This window comes from Fukomys damarensis, unplaced genomic scaffold (genome assembly GCF_012274545.1).
Source record: "Fukomys damarensis isolate Sample0158 unplaced genomic scaffold, DMR_v1.0_HiC HiC_scaffold_12, whole genome shotgun sequence".
Classification (NCBI taxonomy): domain Eukaryota; kingdom Metazoa; phylum Chordata; class Mammalia; order Rodentia; family Bathyergidae; genus Fukomys; species Fukomys damarensis.
In genome coordinates, this window is record NW_022900924.1 from 56,983,771 (window position 1) to 57,004,051 (window position 20,281).

Sequence of the window (20,281 nt, forward strand, 5' to 3'; positions counted from 1 at the left end):
AGGGCGGGGGCGCCAGAGTGTGAGCCCGAAACGAACCCAGTGACCCTCCTACGTGGACATCCCGGAAGATGGACGCAAAATGCCTCATTTAAAGACGAGAATGTAGATATTCTGTGTTTACCACCTCTCTAAGCATCTTGATGCATTTCGTCCTAAGATTTTTATGAAAATTTACATAGTACTTAATTGGGGTAGGATCCCTTTACTTTCTAGTGTTATCTTACTTTCTAGTGTAATCTTACTTTCTAGCGTTATCTTACTTTCTAGTGTTATTTTACTTTCTATCTCACTTCTGTTATCATACTTTCAATCGCACCTAACCTTTTCTCACTTAGCATTTTATGTGATCACAAAAATTTGTTAAGCCTGCACACCGAGCTGTGTCCTTTTATTTTGAGACAGCGTCTCACTGATTTGCCCCGTTGGGCTCAAACTTTGATCCTCCTGCTTCAGCCTCCCAGGGTGCTGGGATTACAGGTGTGTGCCACTATGCCTGGCTTAAACAATTTTAAACAGTTCATAATCATCACATGGGTTTGTTTTGTATCAAACTGGAGTTTCAGCTGTGTGTCTAGTGCTGTGCTTGGAGGGTAGGATTCAGTGTCTCTCCAAGCATGTATAGTTGTTGGGGCTTAGATTGCATAAACTCCAGAGTACTTTATTAGCATATTCCTCATCTCAGTTGTCTCTAGTTTTGCTTGTATAAAATATAAAACCTTTTTGAAATCGACCAGCTCTGAATGTCTAGTGTCATGTGAATTGGAAATTGCTATTTTTAGTTTAGCTGAGTTTTTATGCATATATGTTAGAGGAAAATGAGTAATTGAGGGGAAGAGGTATTTAAAATGTTTGATTTCGAAATAATTCTATTTATTTAAAAAGTTGTTAACATGGTAGACTGCATTCCCTTACCCACTTTACCCAGCTTCCCCACAGGCTAACATCTTACATAACCGTGGTGCAATGACTGAAACTGAAATTTACCCTGTTCTGTTAAGAAACCTGCAGACCTTATGTGTATTTCACCAGTTGTTCTGCTCATGTCTCGGACCCAGTTCAGGATCCTGCATGGCATTGAGGTGTCCATGTCCTTAGCCTTTTAAAAAGCATCTGGGTAGCTCCTAAGCAAGATGACAGGATGCAGTGGAACACCCACATCTCCCTCAGGACATATCCGGAGCCTCATGCCTTAGAAGGGGACGTTTACCTTCCTTTCCTGGATAAGTAGCCTGTGTAGCAGCGAGGTGCCCTCTAATTAGTTTTATATACCATTTCTAGATCATCAAGCCATAGAATAGAAGGACTGACCCCTAACAACTTAACGCTGTTGTTAGGGTATAACCTGACGGTGGGTGGGCGTCTCTCCAAAGCATTGTGCCACAGGCCAACAACTCCTTTCTCAATGACCTGGTTTTAAAACTGAAAATCTATTTCTGGAGAACTCATTCAGTTCTGCATAACCCAGAACATTCATAGTAAGGAAGCACAGAATATTTCAGATTAATTCCAGATACAACACGCAAACCCCCGGTGTAGACAGAAAGCAAGCGGGAGAGGAGGCAGAGCTGGTGGCCGTGTGCTGATCAGGTGGGGCCTGGCCGGTGGCCAACCTGTCAGCAGTGCCCCTCCTCTGGCCACACTATGGTGTCCAGTTCTCAGACTCCTGTGTAGGTGTCACCGCAGCCTGCGCTGTCTGTCTGTGAGGATGGCTGGGTGCAGAGCAGTTTCCATCCTCAGGTCTGCTCACCATTCTACATCCGTAGGCCTGCAGGAGGGGCCCCAGTTCTGTTGCCCTGCACCTGTCTGAAGGTGTCTCGGGTGCCGCTATGGAGAGCACTCTGTGTCCCACGGCCTCTGCAGGTGCTGGGGCTTTTTCCAGTCCTGACCGAGCAAGTCGTGGCCTTTATGGTGTGGAAGTTCCCCTGGTGCCCAACCTGAGCAAGGAGATTTTCAGTTTCTCCTATTGAATGTTCCCTGTTCTGCTTCACCACTGAGAGTGGCTACTATTTTGCTTCCTGTTTCTCCTTGAGTATGAAAAAGGTGATTGTTAAAGAAATCTTTATGTATTTCCTTTATTAGCTTTAGGATTTTTGATAATTCCATTTTTGAAAAGCCAAACTGAGAAAGGGCATAACCCCCAGGATAAAAGCTGTCACTCTTTTCCTTTTTTGGTACCAGGGATCGAACTCAGGTCCTTGCGCTTACGAGGCAGACAGTGGAATCCCTGTGCTAAATCCCCGGCCCATGTCACTCTTTTCTTGAACCTTGATAAAATAACTCCCTACCCTCCTGTCCCTCTGTGGTGGAACCTTCAGTATCTTTCTCTGCGTCTTGACCTCCAGAGTCAGAATTTCTCCCTGTGGGCCACAATTCAGTGGCTCATGTGAAAGCCACAGGAATCTTTGGCCCTCTGTGCAAACCCGCACAGGCTGAAGCTGGGTGAAATCTGAGAATGTGCTCTCTTCCTCCCAAACCCTGGGGTCTCTCAGGCCACAGCACTCTGTGACCTGTAGTCATTCTCGGCCATGCTGGCTGAAATCCTGGCCCAAAGGGAAGGTGGACTAGGGTAGGAGAGCCACACCCCTGCCTCGGCCCACACAGAATCACTGCTGGCTGTGAGATCGGCCCCATCTAGAAGCTGGTGTTCCAGCCACACCTGCAGCCTTCATGTCCCCCACTTGGTACAGTATTGATTCCATGTTTTGTGCAGCGTGCATGGTGGTGGTGGAGCCAATTCCCTTTCAGACCCTCTGGTGACAGAGGGCTGCAGAGTTCAGTTTAGGCCGAGGCTGCAGGGCCTTCTGCCTTACACTTGGTATTCCCGCCATCCATGGGGGCAGTTCAGTGGGAGAAGTGGACCTGACTCCCCTGGCCAGTGAATCATGAGAGGAAAACCTGTGACAGTCACACCCTGCTGCGTGCAGGACAGAAGGGCCAGTGCCCCTGAAACTGGGTACCCCGGAAGTCCCCAGAGGAGAAAACATGCTCAGGTGGATTTATCCTAGGGGGATGGAAGTTTCCTGGGCAGAGGATAGCCCTGGGCAGTGACAGGACAGGAGGAAGAGCAGAGGCGGTGGAGGAGGGTGAGTGCCTGTGCCCACTCACAGTGTCTCTACAGATGGCACAGCTGCAGAGCAGCTGGCAGTGGTACAGAGGAGCAGGGCTTGCAGGCCTGTGCTGCGGGCAGAGGCTCTTCTGTCTCAGGGTCTCGGGGCTGGGCAGGGCTGCAGGGAGCCTTCTCTCCCACATGGCTCGCAGCTCAAAGTGTAGTCCTGGCAATGCCAGCACTGGTGTTGGTCTTGGAGTTTTTATTGAATGAAAACATACAGGACACGGTTGTAGCAAGGCAGCGATATTTCTGATGATGAGATAGTAATGCCAGCTTGAGCTTTTCTGGCTGCTGAGTTCACAAACAGGGAAAAACAGGGCTTTTCGGGTGGCCTGGTGTTGTTTAGGAGCCCTGGGCTGCATTTGTCTCCGTCACACTGGCAGGGTGGCTCTGGGTCTGGGGAACGCACTATAGTGAGGGGTAACACCGTAGCGCTCCCCTGGTCTGACATCCTGGGTCCAGCTCACGCAGAGCTTTTGGTTGTCTTCTGGGTGGGAGGTGGTGTCCAATATAGTATGAGTCCTTTTATGTCACATACTGCCCAATAGAGACGTTTCACTGTTAAATAGAAATGGCTTCAGACAGTTTCTTCTACTGTGTAGTTAATTAGATATCACTTGGCCCCAAAGTATGTATTTTACATTTACTGTTGAAAATGTGGGGGCTTCTCTACTATTCTACAGATAAAGTGCCACTTTGATTTTTTATTATAAAAAATACCGGCTCACTAAAATAAAAATGTAGAAGAAAATCAAAACCATCCTAAATCAGAACCACAAATCAGAACCTGGAGAATGCCCCTGACTGGCAGTGGTGCGGATTTTCCTCGCAGGAGTCACATCATTTATGTGTGGTTTGAGATAGGGCCTGGTGTCAGAGCTGGGCCCCAACTTCCATTTGCTGCTGTGAGATGTTAGGCAAACTGTTAACCCCCATCTTAGTCACTTTCCTCAGACACCCACAAGTTAAGGAAGGAAAGGTTTCAATCCATAGTCAGCTGGCTCCAAGGCAGGATAGCATGGCAGAGGGGTCTGGTGAAAGAGAGCTGCTCAGAGCATGGTGGATAGGAAATAGAGTCAAAGGAGGGAGTAGGGAGGGAGATACAGCCTTCCAGGTCATATCCCTGTGACCTGCCTCTTCTGACTGAACCTACCTCCTAATGGTAGGTCAGCTGTGATTCCTGTATAATCCAGTCACCTCCCCAAGGTGCTGCCTGTGATCTTGTGAGGGACACCTAGATATAAACCACCGTATTCCCCGAAGTCCCTAAAAGACTTATGCACATACAAATTGCACTCAGCCCATCTCTAAGAGCTGCCAAAGTCCTGACAGTTCCAGCATTGATGAAAAGTCCTAGTACTGAGACTCTGAGACTCAAAGCAAGCTCTTAGCTGTGAGCCTCTATAAAAATAAAAAGAAAATTAAACCCTTCCAACATACACTGGCACAGAGTAAATGTTCCCATAACAATAAGGAGGAAAGGAATAGGATATAGAAATCAGTTGAACCAAAACAAGGCCAAAACATATCAGGGCCATGTCCAGCACCAGAGTGGGTTGTGGCAGTGAGATGTGGACTCCATGTGGCCTGGGAGGCCCCACCCCTGTGACGTCACCAGTGGTTGTGTCTCTCATGTCTTCTGTCTTGGCTGGCTTTGCTCACTCCTTGTGACCTCCCTCAGACATTCCATGTTCCTGGTCTCTCCAATATCCTGAGGTCTCCACTGCACCTTGGGCTTCACACACACAGCTTCACACTCTGCCTTCTTAAGAGTGCCCTGCCTGGCCTCCCAGGCCTTCTTCTGAAATCTGGGTGGAAGCCTCTCTGACTCCACAGCTCTTGCATTCTGCATGCTTATAAAACCAGCACCACACGGATGATGCCAGGGTCTGCCACCAGCTTGAGTGTAGCTATGCTTTTGCATCATGGCTGTAAAGGTCTCTACATACCTGGATGGCTGAACCTGAGGGAACAAATTCCCTGGGCATCTATTCAGGAGCACGGTGCCCTGAGGCTCTCTTCTCAAAGCAAAGTCTCAGTTTTCCAATAATGAGCCTGTGAAGCTTGGAGCCTTACTGGTTCTTCACATGGCTTCAGGCGTTTTTCCTACTGTTTTGATCCAAAATACTTTTCTTTTTTAATGTTAATCTTTTCTGTCATTCGAAATGAATCTTATTATATCCCAGTCTCCCTTATTGTTAATCTGTTTAACAGGCAAGCTCTCTGCTCCATCTTTGTGGATGCTTCCTTTCTGGCAAAACTGAAAACTTTAAAAATGGGCTTTTTGCTTTTGCTTTTTGATGTAAACCTAGCTTCTATCAGTGTCCATGCCACAGCCCCAACATTGGACTTCCTTGAAATTTCTTCCAACAGATTAGTCTGTCACCCTTAATCTCAGTGTGCCACAAAGTCTTAAGACATGAGCCAAATGTAGACAAATTTTCTACCAGCGCATAACACACATGACCTGGAATCCAACTGCCAATGGATTCCTTGTTCATAATTGAAACTTCCTGAGCCTGATCTTTACCATCTGCTCTTTTTTTTTTAAGTCAACATTCTTGTCTTCCAATCTCTGATGAGAATTTCTTATCAAGCTTGGCTTATAGCATTTTAGGGCTGCTTCTCAAGCCAGCATCTGTGAACCTTCCGAAACTCCTCCCATGAACCAGTTTCAGAGGTTTCTGACCCACAGGGTCACAGCAACAACCCTGCGTCTCTGCTACCAAAACCTGTCTTAGTCACTTTCCTTATCACTGATACACAGTGCCTCATATCCACAATTTAAAAAGTGGAGAGCTTTATTTTGGTTCATCTTTGAGCTCCAAGACAGAACAGTGTGGCAGAGGAGCATAGCAGAGGAGAGCTACTTACAGTATGGATGGGAAGCAGAAAGACAAGGGAGGAGATGGAAGACAGATTTAACCTTCTGGGCCAAGCCCCCAGTGATCCACAGCTTCCCACCAGACCTCAATTCCTAATGCAAGTCAGCCATAAACCCCATAATCCAGTCATTTTCCAAAAGTCCCACCTATGGTCCCAGAAGGCTTTAAGGAACATCGAAATGCAAACCACAAGACCTTTTTATAGCCTAAATTTTCTCATTGGTGAAATGAAAGTGTTAAACTTCCTTCAACAAGGGGTTGCTAGGAGGATTAAATGAGTTAATTAATATTAAAAATGTACCCTAGTGCCTCACATGTAATAAAACCCTACAAATGCTAGCTAGTGTCACTGATACTTATATATATTTATTATATGTAATTATGTGGGGCTGTACTTCGTTTTTCTTACTGCATGTTAGGAAATGCTTTCCATATTGGTAAATATAGTTAGATCCGTATCCTTGTATTAATGATTCTGTTACAGTGGACCCTTGACTTATGAACTCAGTTTGTTCCTGAGCGCTGGTTGTAACTCAGGTTGGTCAGTGAAGGCTCAGGCTCCTCTACACAGCCTTCAAAGACTCTCTCCTGTGTACAGGCAGATCTCAGAGTCCTTAGAGAGACATTTGCCCAGGATTTTTCACTTAACCCCACACAAGGAAGGATGTTGTAATGTCCTTTCCAGAACTCTGTAAGGATTGAATCTGTATCTGAGACCATCTGGAAGCACAAGCAGCCAGCAAAACTCAAAATTTTGTTCATAAATTAAAACTAAAATTCTGGTTATAACCCAAGTTGTTTGTACATCAGGCCAATTGTAATTTGAGGGTCCACTGTGTATTGTACCATAGTTTGTTTTGCCAATGTCCTGTGGACAAACATTTAGGTATTTTTTTGTTGTTTCTTTGCCATAAACACAAATAAATTTAGTAAATAATCTGTAATGAACTTCTATAGTCATATTTGGCTAAATTATTTTTAAATATATTCTATAAATAAGTAAAACTGATGATTTTATATACATACACACACACATATATAGTTTAATTTTTTCTTGGGAGAAATTATAGAAATAACTGTTATGTACAAGATTATGAATACTTACTATTTAACATTGTTTTTCATGTTATCAGTCTACTTTATGGAACAGTGACATCAAATTATAGTATCTGTCAAATACGTGTGAAAATGCCCAGTTTTCTAAACATATGCCCCAGTTGGGTTCTTTCCATCTTTTATTTTTGGCAAATCTTAAAAAGGAAAAGTATCTTGTTACTTCGCATTTATTTCATTAGTGAATTTGAATATCTGTTCAAGTATGCATTGGCATATTGCTTCTTTGGGGGTTGTGTTTTCATTGTTTGTATTTTTGTTTTTGGTTTGTGAGAACTCTGTACCAGGGATAGCGGTTTTTGTCTTTCATAGATATTGGTAAGGGTGTGCCTTGCATGAATAACATATGGTATCTTAAATGGTAATGTCACTTATCAAGTATTTTTTGTGAATTTCTAGGTAGTGCTCATGTCCATGTTTCAAAAGGAGACCAGCTTTTTGTGTCTCAGAGAAATTGTTTTGTGGCCTGGCAATTAGAAGTAATGTGGACCTTTTATTACCCACACTGGACAACGTGTGCATTTCAAGGACTGACCCTTCATACAGCTCCCATACCCTGCTGAACACTGCCTCTTCTGTTATTTCCAGCATTGCTCTTTCTTCCCTCAGAGTCATTCTTCCTGCTGGGAACCCTGGAGTTATCTGGAGGCTGCCTGGCTCTCGGCCCTCCTGCTCACTCAGTGCCCCTTTGCGGCTGCTCCCCTCCCTGGCTCCTGCCACCGTGCTTGCCTTGTGTGTCAGAGTGGCCTTGTGCACCCCGCTGCTTCTCTGGGCAGAGTGCTCAGGTGGAAGGTGCAGGCTTTACTAACTTTTACTTACTCACCTACCTTCAGACTCCGTCACATCGAGGCTCACAGAAGTGTGTCTGTGGTTATTATTCTGCTTCAAAGGGGATGAGGCTGAGCCTCTGTAGTGCCTGGTAGATTAACGTTTGGTATGTTGGCAGGTGTAATGTTCTCACTAAGGGAAAGTTCCGTTGTGCCGGACAGTTCAGAGAGTACCGCGAAGAACACCTGTGCTGTCACCCTGTAGGTTACCTGTTGGAATCCATGCCACTCTGACACACACTGCTCTGCCCGGAACCTACGGGATCTTCTTGCTGGCCATTGACTCAGGTGTAAATGATAGCATTTGATGTTCTTGCATGGTAATAGTTTATAAAACAGAGCCGGTGCCTCTGCTCTGTTAGTGCAGTCTTATCATTCTTTCCACATGCTGCCTTGTCCTCCCTTCATTGATGTTACACATCACTCCCTATATAGCACGTGCTTCCACCTTTGCTTGTCCGAAATGTTTCTGCATGAACTGTGCTCGCCACATTGCAGTATTCATATGGAGGTGGGCCCTGTGTCTTGTCCTGATCTGATCCTTCTGGAACCTTGCATGTTGGTAATGGACTTGGCAGGTGTGGTAGTTAACTGTGTCACCTGCATAAGAAACGCCCAACTAAATTGGATGGTGCAGTTCTGGGTGTGGCTGAGGGGGTTTACTGAGGACAGAAGACATCCTGGATGTGAGTGACAGCACTAGTGAGCTCACAGCCTGCATGGAATACAGGGACAGGAAGGAGGGCGCTTCTGTGTCTTCCCGGGAGTTCAGTCTTCTTGGCTCCTGGCTTCTGGTGCAGACCCTTCAACCTTTCAGCACAGACCTTTTGGCTTTTTGATACTCAAACAAAACTCTACAGTGAGTCTGGATCCTTCAGATCTCTAGCGCACAGACAGCCCTTCTGCCCTCTTCCACATCTGACTGTGGGCGGCCACTGTAAAACAATCCTGTAAATTCATATATATGTATATCTTGCATTAAATCTGCTGTTTTAGTAAGCACTGAGTGATTCAGCAGGTATCTTTAAATAGCACTCCTGGTGCATTCAGAGTTCAGTGTGAACCCAGCATTGATTTATAAGACCTGTGCTTCCCTAAACAAAACGAGCTCTATTAGGGCAAAAACTGATGATCAGTCCAGTCAGACAGCCTCAATCTGTTTTGGTTGGATTGCTACAAAATTAGTTTCTACCAAGGAAAAGAAAGATGGTGTACACTTTCGTAGTATTGTCATTCCCTTTGTGATTGTTTTTATGAACGGATCTGCATGTGTATATTGCTGTTATTAAAATTGACACAAAGTGCAAAGTTAGAAGAAGTGAATCTAGAGTCTGGAAATTTTCCAGGGTTGAGAACACTGGGTTGAGAGACCCACGGGTAAGACATTTCAGAAGGAAAGCTTTAGGCCTTAGTGCCTCACCCCATGTGTGGGTTTCCATTATTTTTCAGGCTCGGTAGCAGAGCTGAAGATGGTGTCTTTGAGAGAGGTTGGGAAGCTGGAGAGAAAGCCGACACTGGGGAGAAGTATCTGTGCTTACTTTGGGATGTGTTGAGATGGAAGTTTTGGTGAGATAGTTTGAAACGGTGATGGAATGAACCTTAGAGGATACGATTAGAGACATGGTGCAGACATCAGTGCAGAGGTTAGAATTTGAAGTTAAGAAAAAGCAGTTTTGGAGGTTGTCTTAGTTAATTTCTTGTCACTGAGACAACACCCACAACTGTAAGGAGGAGAGGTTTATTTCAGCTTAGTGTGTGGACGTTTCACTCCATGGTGCTCGGGCTCCAGGACAACAGGTGTAGCAGAGGAGAAACATCTCATGGGCTGATGGTGGGAAGCAGAGAGAGATCAAAGGAGGAGGAGGGAGATAGACCCTTCCAGGCCACGCCCCCACTGACCACCTCCTCCAACCAGACTCCACCCCCAAGGTCACATTAGCTGTAAACCTGAGGGTGGACTGATCTCCTGCGTATCATGTCCCTGTGACCCAGTCACCTCCCAGAAGCCTCACCTATGAGTGCATGATGCTTGGGGGGACATCTAGATATAAACCGTAACATTCTGCACTGGCCCCCAAAAGACTCAAGCGTTTAGTCCATCACTAAGAGTTGCCAAAGTCCTCACCATTTTAGCATTGCCGAAAAGTCCAAGTCCAAAGTCTCCTATGAGTTCTAAGGTAAACTCTTAGCTGTGAGCCTGTGTACAAAAGAAAAGAAAGTTAGACACTGCTAACATACAATGGCACAGTGGAAACATTTCCATTGCAAAATGGAGGAAAAGGGGGTGAGACCAAAGCAAAATCAAAACCGATCAGAGCAGACACTACATCCTGTTCCGTGTCTAGCTCCCTGGGCAAATTGTGATGAATTGTGAACTTCAAACAGCTAGGGTAATGCCACCTGGGTTGCGTTGCTGGTATCTGTAGCCCTCGTGGCCTTTCTCTTGGGCTGGCTTTCCTTGCTCCTTGCAGCTTTCCTCAAATGTTCTGCATTTCTGGCTTTTCCAACATCCTGGAGTCTGTTATACTTTTGACTTTATCCTTGCAGCTTCATGCATTGCTCCCTCATGCACATTGCCTGGCCTCCCAGGCCTTCTGGAGTCAAAGTGGAAGCCTTCTTGACCTCACAACTCTTACATTCTGCATGCCTGAAAAACCGGCACCATCTTTATGATGGTGCCACCAGCTGGAGCCCTAGCCAGGCCCTTTTGCATCTTGCTCCTGGCTGCAGAGGCATGTGAGTGCCTGGCTGGATGAGCATGATAATCTGAATCCCAGGGACTTAATCCCCTAAACAGCCCTTCTCTAACAGAGTGCCCTAGAGCTCTCTGCTCAAAGCAGAATCTGTCATTTTTACAGTTTTGAGCCCTTGAAGGGTTAAGCCTTCCTGGGTCCTCACATGCCCACAAGCTGTCCTGTTTCAAAATACTTGGCTTCTTTTTAATGCTACTCTTTTCATTTCTTAAGCTCTTCTCTGCTCCATCTTTACACACCCCAAGTTTAATGGATCTTCCTTTCTGGCCGAACTCAAAACTTAAAAAATCGTTCCACTGGACTCATTGCTCTTGATCTTAATGTAGAGCTGGCACCCAACAGCACCCAAGCCAGATCGTGAATGTTTACTGCCTTGAAATTTCATCCACCAGATAAATTAGTCTGCTCCCTGAATCTCAGGCTCCTACAAGTTCTTAGGACATGCAAAAAATGTAGAAAAGTTTTCTACCAAAGGATAAGACACATGATCTGGAGTCCAGCTACCAGTGGATTCCTTGTTCACGAATGAAACCTCTCAAGTCTGGTCTTTTAGTTGTGTTACTGTCAACATTTGGGTCTTCTGAGGTCTGACCAGAATCTCCCTTCAAGTTCAGTTTACCGTATTCTAGAACTGCCTCTCCAGCCTGGGTCTCCAAATCTAACCGTACTCCTCCGGCAGGCCAGTTCCAGAGGCTTCAGAACCACAGGATCAGGTCGTGTCACAGCAGTGACCCCCACCTCTCTGGTACCAAAATCTGTCTTTCTTACTTTGTTGTTGCTGAGACACAATACCCAACACAGCTATGAGGAAGAAAGGTTTATTTGGTCACAGTGTGTAGCAGTTTCATTCATAGTCTGCTGGCTCCAAGGCAGGGCAGCGTGGCAGGGGAGAAGCAGCCGTGGCATGGCAGCTGGAAGCAGAGAGAGATGAAGGGGGGGTGGAATAGACCCTGCCAGGCCACCACTCCAGTGACCTCCTCTTTCCAAGATCGGATTTAGCCATAAACCATCATTGTACTGGTCTGCTGATGACTGTCATGTCCCCACAATCCCATCCCCTCCCGTAAGCCCCACCTGTGAGTGCCTGGGGCTTTGGGGACATTTGATTCAAGCTGTAAGGGAGGAGAGATTGCATTAGAATGAAGGCAGCAGTCTAGAATTTGGCTTGGACGCACTTCGAGGTAGTGTTGGACGATGGAAGAAGGGAAGGTGTTTTCAGAGGTAGCGAGAGGGCCAAGATAGATAGTGAAGCATCCTGTAGGTCATCACTTTGATTTTAAACTGGAGTTTCATTTTCTGTAGTCCTAGAAGTGTCATTGGTATTTTAAACGGCAACCAAGGACCGTTCCGAGGAGAGCATGGTAGGGCTTCACACGTGTGTGTTCCCCCGGGGTCCTGGGAAGCAGCGGAAGCGCCAGGAGAAGCGAGGCGAGCGGGAGCTCCTGAGGTCGCTGGGGTGTGCGCTTGGGGACTGTGGGGCCCCAGCGCCCTCCTGCATTCTCTTTGCTTCTGGGCTCACTGGGGTGAGCAGCTGTGGCTCTGCTCAGCTCCTTGCTGCCATGTGCCGTCCTGGCCAGGATCCCAGAGCAACCGGGCCACTCAGTGTTGAGCCACTGAGAGCTGCACCCAGCCACTGCTCCTCCTCTCGCCGTCGTTCAGTAAAGAAGCACTGCTTTGCTGCGTGGAATGTCCTCTGCTGGCTCTCTGGCCAGCTCCTATGCATTCCTCCAGTCCCGCTCCGGGGTCACACTTCCCGAGGCCTCTGTGCGGGGCCCCTTCAGCTCCTCCCTGCTCTCCCACAGTCGCCCCTGTGCATTCTGAGCTAGGATGGGGCGCTCTCCTAGCCTGGCTCACGTGGGTGCCTTGAGCGTCGTCCAGCCTCACCTACGCCTGTCTGGATTGTGAGAGATTTGCCTGCATCTTTGAAGCCAGGATTAGCTGTAATTAAGAGAAAATGCAGTAGGTTTGTAGTGTTTCTTTGCCAGAATAACCCATCTCGCCTTTCTTAATTTTCAGGAAGTTCGTCAAAGATGAAAGTGACCTTATCAGCTTTGGACACTTACGAGACTTCTTTCACGCCTTTGGTGGTCATAGAACTTGCTCAGGATGTCAAAGAAGAAACCAAAGAATGGCTGAGAAACAGAATTGTTGCTAAAAAGAAAGACGGAGGTGAGTAAAACAGGTGCAGTGCGTGCTGCCTCCGGCCCTCCCCAGGCCTGCCTCCGCACAGCCGTGGCTCCTCCTCCCTCCCTCTGGGTGAGGTCTGTGCCCACGTTGCCGAGCTTTCTGAAGTTAGCGTTCGCACAGCAGGGGTGTGCTGGGTGCCTGAGGGCCACCTACGCTGCTCAGGGCTGATGAGCGCAGTCCCGGCTTGCAGGAAACTGAGTCACACAAAATAGCACCTTCTGCTGGACAAGCATTGGGCTAGGACTGTTCATCACAAAAATGCCTATAAAACAGAATTTTGTTTTTTGGGACCAGAGGTCAAACTCCAGCCCTTGCGCTTACAAGGCAGGCGGCGAAACCACTAAGCTAAATCCCAGGCCCCTATAAAACAGAATTTTGAATCAAAGTAGATTGCATTATTTTTCCTCAATAATTGTACCAAGAGGAAAGAAAAAAGTCTTCGCTGCTGGAATCTGAGGAGTCCCTTCTTCGACAACATTTGTAGTGTCTTGTCGCACATAACTCCAGTGCCTCCCTGCCTGCCTCTCTGCTGGCCACGTGAGTTCAGGGACACTGGGGATGGCGACTCTGCACCAAATGTACCTTTCCTTCAGATGCATAGCACCTGTACTGTAAACTGCCATAACAGAGCCCCCCAGTGTGCGTACACACATCTCAGGAAGAGGAAAACGGGTGCACACTTTAACACTAAGTTGCTTAAGATATGGTGAGATTCGTACAAGTTACCTTGGCCTCTACAATGACAGGAGGTGCTGAGTGGTGGCCATGAGCTTCCAGACGTTTATTAGCACGGCGAGCTGCTGCTTGGGTGACCGTGGCACCCAAGATTGCTGCACAGGCATTTTCAGTTTCTTTAAGCGCCGGCGGTGTAGTGGGTTTTCTGATATATGACATCCTCTGGGGTCCCGCACACGAGGCTAACACCATCTGCTGAAAAAATATCATACTAGGCCTGGGATATAGCCCAGTGGTTCTGCTGTCTTCCTTGCCAGCACAAGGTCCTGAGTTCGATCCCCGGTACCAAAAAACACAAAACAAAGTCATACTATTTTTCTTTTCCTGAAATATGTATACATTTTTTTGGTGGACTCTATAATGTAATGTTAACATGGTAATCCATTTGGTAAGCATAAACTTTGCAAATATCTGATTATTTTCATAATTTTTGTCAACCATTTCTATAAGGCTAATAGAAAAGAAACAGCTGGGTATGGTGGTACTTGCCCTGTAGTCCTAGATATTCAGGAGGCTGAGGCAGGAGGATCTATTGAGCCCAAGGGTTTGAGGCCTGCCTGGAAAACAGCATGACCCCATCTCAAAAGTAAATAAATAAATGAAAGAAACATACCTTCAAAAGTATGACATAGGTAGAAATAATTAGGAAAAAAATCATTTTTCTCCAGTATCTTGTGGGTAGTAATTATATACATAATATCAGATCTTAACATCTTTTTAATATTTTAGGAAAATAATTATTTCAGAAAAATGTTGATGGGTGTGCTGGTGCTTGTGATCCTGGCTACACACAAGGCTGAGGCTGGGTGACATAGCAAGGTCTTAAATTTTAAAAATATCATTAAACCTAATTGAATATAGAAATGTATAGGAAAAACTGGAAAAGTTATATTATTTTTATCATTTATCGTTGTCAGTCATAAAATTTATTTAATTAGATTTATAGCTATTTCTTCCTATTATATGCTGTTCTTATATTTTGGTCTTTTATATTAGGAAACTGCATTTTTTTTGTTATTTTGTTCTGGAAACAGAGTCTCACTATTAGTCCAGGCTGGTCTTAAGCTTGGGATCCACCTGCCTCAGCCTCCCAAGTGCTGGCTTCATGGGTGTGTGCTGCCATGCCTGGCTGGAAACAGCACCTTTCTATTCTGTTTTTGCACAGTGCAGTTTTATACCCAGAGCTACAGACACTGATCTTGACTCATATCTACTTCTTTGTGGAATTATGCCAAACCACTGGCTGCTGCGTTTCTTAGTTTTTGCATTTATTTATATAAAGAAATAGCCATCCCCAATTGACTTATATATATTTTTTCTCATGTTCATTTCTTCTCTTTCATTTCTTTCTTGCTTTCTTTGAGACGGGATCTCACCATGTAGTCCAGGCCAGCCTGGACCTTGAGTTGTAGCCAAAGTTGATCTCAAACTTATAATCCTCCTGCCTCAGACTCCTGAGTGCTGGGATTACAGGCGTGTTCTACCATACTGTCTTGTTCATCTGTCCATCTATCTAACTATATATATATATTTTTTAAATGTTGGGGAAATAATTATATTTAAATATATATATTTTTTTTTTTATTTGCTTGGAAGATGGATTTAATTTGTCAACATTTTTTCCTTTTACCAAAGTAGAAACATGTTACTAGGAAGTGTTCATTTTTTGCTGGTTTCTTTCTGAGATTGTGCTTACCTTTTGTTTTTGAAGGTGCCCAATTGCTGTTTAGACCCCTGCTGAATAAACATGAGAAGGAGACACTGGGAAATGACAACTTGTACCTCGTTGGGGCCTCAAGGGTCCGGCTGCTGCTGGGGGCAGAGGCGCTGGGGCTGGTGAAGGAGAGCACAGATGGCACCATGCGGGCCTTCACCCACGGCACCCGGCACAGCTTCCGAGGGTTCCACGGTGAGCGGGTTTCCTCTCCATCTGAGTCCCTGTGTCGTGGTCCAGGGCTGGCAGACTTTTCCAGTAAAAGTCCGAACAGCGAGTGTTGCTAGGTGTTGGGGACAGTGTTGTCTCTCCCGGAATTAGTACGGTCCTGCTACAGTGGAGCAGAAAGTGGCCCTAGACCACTAGGAACAGAGCGGACAAGGTGGTGTTCTAACAAAGCTTTAGTTATAGGAACCCCTGGCAGCCACCTCTGCCCCCTGGAGTAGGTCAGGAGAATCAGGACACATGTACAGCTAATTTAATCATTCATTCTGTGTTTCATGATGATGAGTTGCTTGATGTAGGAAAATCTCATAAAAAGCAGTGAGGTGTCCCTGTCCGGGAGCCCTATCTCCTGAATGGTCCAGGAGGAATGCTTTCTGCTGGGAACTGGGCCAAGGGCGATGGGTGGGTTGGGGTTCTTCAGACAGGTGCATGACAGAGCTCTGCACCCGGGTGACTTCCTGTTGCAGGCCAGGGACCTCCATTAAGAAGGTGTGCCTGCCTGGACAGCACATTCCCTGGCCATCCTTTCTTCTCTCACCCCAGAGGGACACGAAGGGCATCCCTGGCTAGAAGCGTATGCCTGGGCTGTCCCCTGGCCGTGAGGTCAGGCAAGTGTGTGCATCTGGACGTTTGAACCCCGCACTGGAGCTGCTGTCCGGTGACCAGAGAGTCGCATGAGCGACCGCGAGTGACCAAAATGTGTACTCAGAAAAGCTCTAAGGAGCTTTATGTGTATTTAATTTACCAGTTTTATATTTGACTGTGCCTCCTGTCAGTTGCTTTTATATGCAGCATTATTTCCATAATCTCAAGCAACTGAAGTCTTGTCACTGAACTTTCTATTACTGAGAAAATAATGGGAAGTTTGTGTTTTTATTCTAGATGACAATGACGATTTCCTCACCATGGCAGAATGTCAGTTCATTGTCAAACATGAGCTGGAAAATCTTCGAGCTAGAGATGAGCAGATGATCCCTGGGTGCCCGCAAGCGAAGCTGTACCCAGGGAAGTCACTGCGTAAGTTATGCCATCGGCTGGGTGATGGGCACACGTTCGAGTTCTGCTGTTCTTTCACAAAAAGCAAGCTTAATAAATTAAGCCATTGCAGAAACTTTATCTGCCTCCTTACTGAGAAACTTCTACAGCCTTACAACAGCACGGACATATCTTCTGCCAGTGGAGCCCTGTTATGTTGAACATTTTAACCATTGCATTTGTTTTCTATGGTTTGCTGCTCTTTAAGGTCTCACTGCCCGTAGTTGGCTGTGTGCACACGTGTGTGTGTGTGTGTGTGTGTGTGTGTGTGTGTGTGTGGCACTGAGGGTGGAACTTAGGCCTTTGCACTAATCTGAATCTCATCCTCCTTTTATTTCTCATTTTGAGACAGGATCTCACTGTTTTTGAGGACCCAGACTGGGCTTGGTTTACTGCCTTTCCTCAGCCTCCCAGAGTGCTGGGATTTCAATTGTGTACTGCAGTGCCCTGTAATGGAAGCCTGTGGCAGAAGACGCCTAGCCTTGCCCAGAACCCTTCCCACCCCTCTGGTCCCGCTGGTGCTGAACACAGGCAAACAGAGAGAAGCCTGAGGAGGTTTACAGGGGCGCACGGTACCCAAACGCAGACCAGCGGCTCTGACCTTTTGGTGTGATGCATTCCTGTCTTACAGAGAACACTCTTGAGAATGAATGAGATTACCACAATGTATGATTCCAGTTTTGCTTCATACCCAGGGAACGGCAAGGCCTCAGCATTCTGGCTGCTTCAAAGGCCCTTCCTGCCTGTAGCTTCTGTGCCCAGTCTTCTTCCTTTGGGTTTTCCCTGTGATGCTGCCTCCAGCCTTTGCCTGGCAGCACAGAGCCCCGCAACCATCATTGCGTTTCCTCGGCTCCACCTCCGATCTCCCAACCTGTTAGATGTCAGATACGTGGAGTTCGTGTTCCCTAGGGTGGAAGGAGGAATTCTAAGGAACAACAGAGGTGAAGAGTAGGAACAGTTAATTGTGAGAGATGCTCCTGAGAGACAAGGGGGGACCCAGAGGTGGGTTGCCAGTGAGCCTGCTTTTCTGAGATGGTTTTGTAGAGCACAGTCATGAGGTGGGTAGCAGGTGGGTAAATTATGATCAGTCAATAAGTTTGCAGGTATAGCCGCTTAGCTAATAGTGATGTAGTAGTGGCGAGGGCATTTGGATGGCATCAGTAACCTTGGTTGGTAATCTGTAGTCTCAGTCTCGTCTTTGCTCTTAGTCTTGGCGGGTAGGAGAGGATGGCCCACCTCTGGGGAGAATTGCGGGAAATCTCAAAAGGGTGGGACTGATAGTCTGACATTTTGGTTTATCCCTTAGGGAAGTATGTAAATCTGGCCACTGGGACTATAAGCTTTTTTAGATGCACCTCCAGCCACCGCTGTGATGTGTTCTCATCTTGTGCACGACTCCCTCAAGGGCCGGGCCTGTCTGACTGCCTGGAACATTTCTCCCTAACGTACCTGGCTATAATATAGCGTCCGTCTCTAATATCAAACAGTTTCTGTTCTGCATTTTTCCCTCATGAAGAGACCAGGCCATTTGTCTGGTAATGAGACTGTTGCAACATATGTGTTTCTGATTGTGCCCTCCTTGCTCCTCCGCCCTCTGTAGTTCCTGCACCCTGAAGTTTCTGGCAAGAATCCATCTTAGGGGACGCTGCCTCTTGCCTGGTCTTGGGTAACAGCACTGCAGAGGTTATCTTTGTCTCTCACAACCTGTCCTCTGTTGGGGATTTTGCCTTTCCTCAGGAGAGTTTATCCAAATTTTTACTTGGACTTTCGTTTTTAATTTTGGAGTATTTTTTTAGGATAAATTGTGTATTTTCACTTTTTAATAGAAAATCTTGTGGGTTTTTTTCCTCCTAAAGTAACATGTAAACTTTATTGTAGTGTGCTCTGAACTCTGTTCACAATGCTGGGCTGGGGATTTAACTCAGCAGCACCGTTCCTGCCTTGCAAGTTCAAGGTCCTGAGTTCGATCCCTGGTACTGGAAAAGAAACAAACCAAAAACGCAGAATGCCTGAGGGCTTACTGTCTGCATGTGGACATTAAACAACACTTTCCAGTTTATTCGGCACATGTATAAACACACTTCCCTGAGCAGTCTGCAGTTCTTACGGTTCTTTTCAGGTATGTAATAAGGGTAGAGAGGAACCTGCAGCAGAGTTTGGGAGGAGACTGCACTTTGCATTGTCTGAATTTTTACAGTGTTAAAATTTTGGTTAAATGTCTTCCCACTGTGACAAATGGTGGAAGAGTGAGAACCCCCGCCAAGCAGGCTAGTGGAAGGCAGTGAGGCCCAGAGTTTATTCACCTGGGTGCGGGTTGACCGAGAGCAGCAAGAGGCTGCCAGTGACGAACAAAGAAAAGCAGGGAGCTTCATAGGATTGGGCGAGGGGTCTGGAACATCGTCACGTACAGGGCTCAGAGCAAATGCCTGGGGTCCATGCGGTAGTTAAGGGTGTATGGCTGTTGTCAGGTAACTTGGTGCTGGGGAGATGCTGTGCTGTGCTTTGTAGTCTTGAAGCAGGAAACCATGAGGACCCCAGACAGATAACTCTTTAACACAAAGATGGGAGCAAATATTGGCTTTTAATGCTGGTGGCTCAGCAAGTGACTCCTGTCCGTCTCGAGAGCCCCAAATAGAAGTTTGTTCTTTTTATGCCTCTTTTTACATCCATGAAGCTTAATTCCACTGGGGTCTCCCTGGGAATAGAACAAGCAGGATTTCTACAAAGCAGAGCAGCAGAGGGTGGTAAGAGCAGAGAGTTCTTGCAGGACTTGCTCAGTCCCTTAAGCTCCTCGGGTGACAGATTACAGAAGTTGTCATGGTTACTCAGGTGTGGGTGCTTTCCACAGCATAGTGACCTCCTTAACCCAGAGTTGCCCAATTCCATGTGGAAGGGTGGGCTCCTCTCTGTCTTATCTCTGTTTCTGTAACCTCCCCTCCTATGTTCTGTCTACTCGGGGACAGCACAACCTGCACCTGTGATGTGTTTTGTTTAGGGCTGTGGTTTTTTTGTATCTGTTAAACTGCAGCTTGGAATCAACACATTTATTAACCAGGTCATGGCCAGATCAGGACTCACACCTACCCTGTGTTCTGAGTCTTCTTTCCTCCTCACTAGAAGCCCTAGAGAAATATCCTTCACGAGAACGTGTGTTCACATAGCTGGCAGGATAGCATGCGTGTCATTTTGTACTGTTTTTTTATTGAACTCTATCATTTGACCATTACAGGTTGCTACAGGAACTCTAACTCATTCCTTTTCTGTGACCCCTGGTTATGGGTATCACCATGTTAGTGAACATCTAATTTTTTTCCTCCCTTTTCTTCGTTACAGACAAATTAGGAAACTCACTTAAAGTGAGATTGTTAGGTCAGAGGTAGCTACATCTTTTGGGGTAGATGTTGCCAAATTAAGCTTCACAGTGATTTCTTCAGCTTATGAAAGGAGTGCTTCCATTGAACATTTAGCATGACGTAGACTCTTGTGACTTTAGGTAACCTTCCCAGGTTCAGAAATAATCCAGTCCTTCTACTTCATAAGAATTTTTGTTATGCATGGCCATAAAGTTTTACCAAATGCTTTTCTAGCATCTGTAAACGCTATTATTCTTTCTTTCTAACATTATCAGTATGATAAATGATGTTAGTAGAATTTCTGCTTTTACATCATTCTTGTATTCCCTTAAACTTTCCTTTTCT

General features: G+C 46.1%; 1 protein-coding gene across 3 annotated transcripts in view; it reads left to right on the forward strand.

Moving 5' to 3' along the window:
- Positions 1-20: 20 nt before the first annotated feature.
- Positions 21-20,281, forward strand: part of Ano10 (anoctamin 10) — a 105,035-nt gene continuing 84,774 nt past the window's right edge. For 2 of the 3 annotated variants that reach the window (XM_033762640.1, XM_010624445.2), the window contains exons 1-3: positions 12,704-12,856; positions 15,321-15,518; positions 16,431-16,565. In XM_033762640.1, the coding sequence (XP_033618531.1) occupies positions 12,718-12,856; positions 15,321-15,518; positions 16,431-16,565 (472 nt within the window). In that variant the 5' untranslated portion in view covers positions 12,704-12,717. Of the gene's footprint in view, positions 103-12,703; positions 12,857-15,320; positions 15,519-16,430; positions 16,566-20,281 lie in introns of those variants that run through there. The other variant, XM_010624446.3, reaches the window with a different exon arrangement.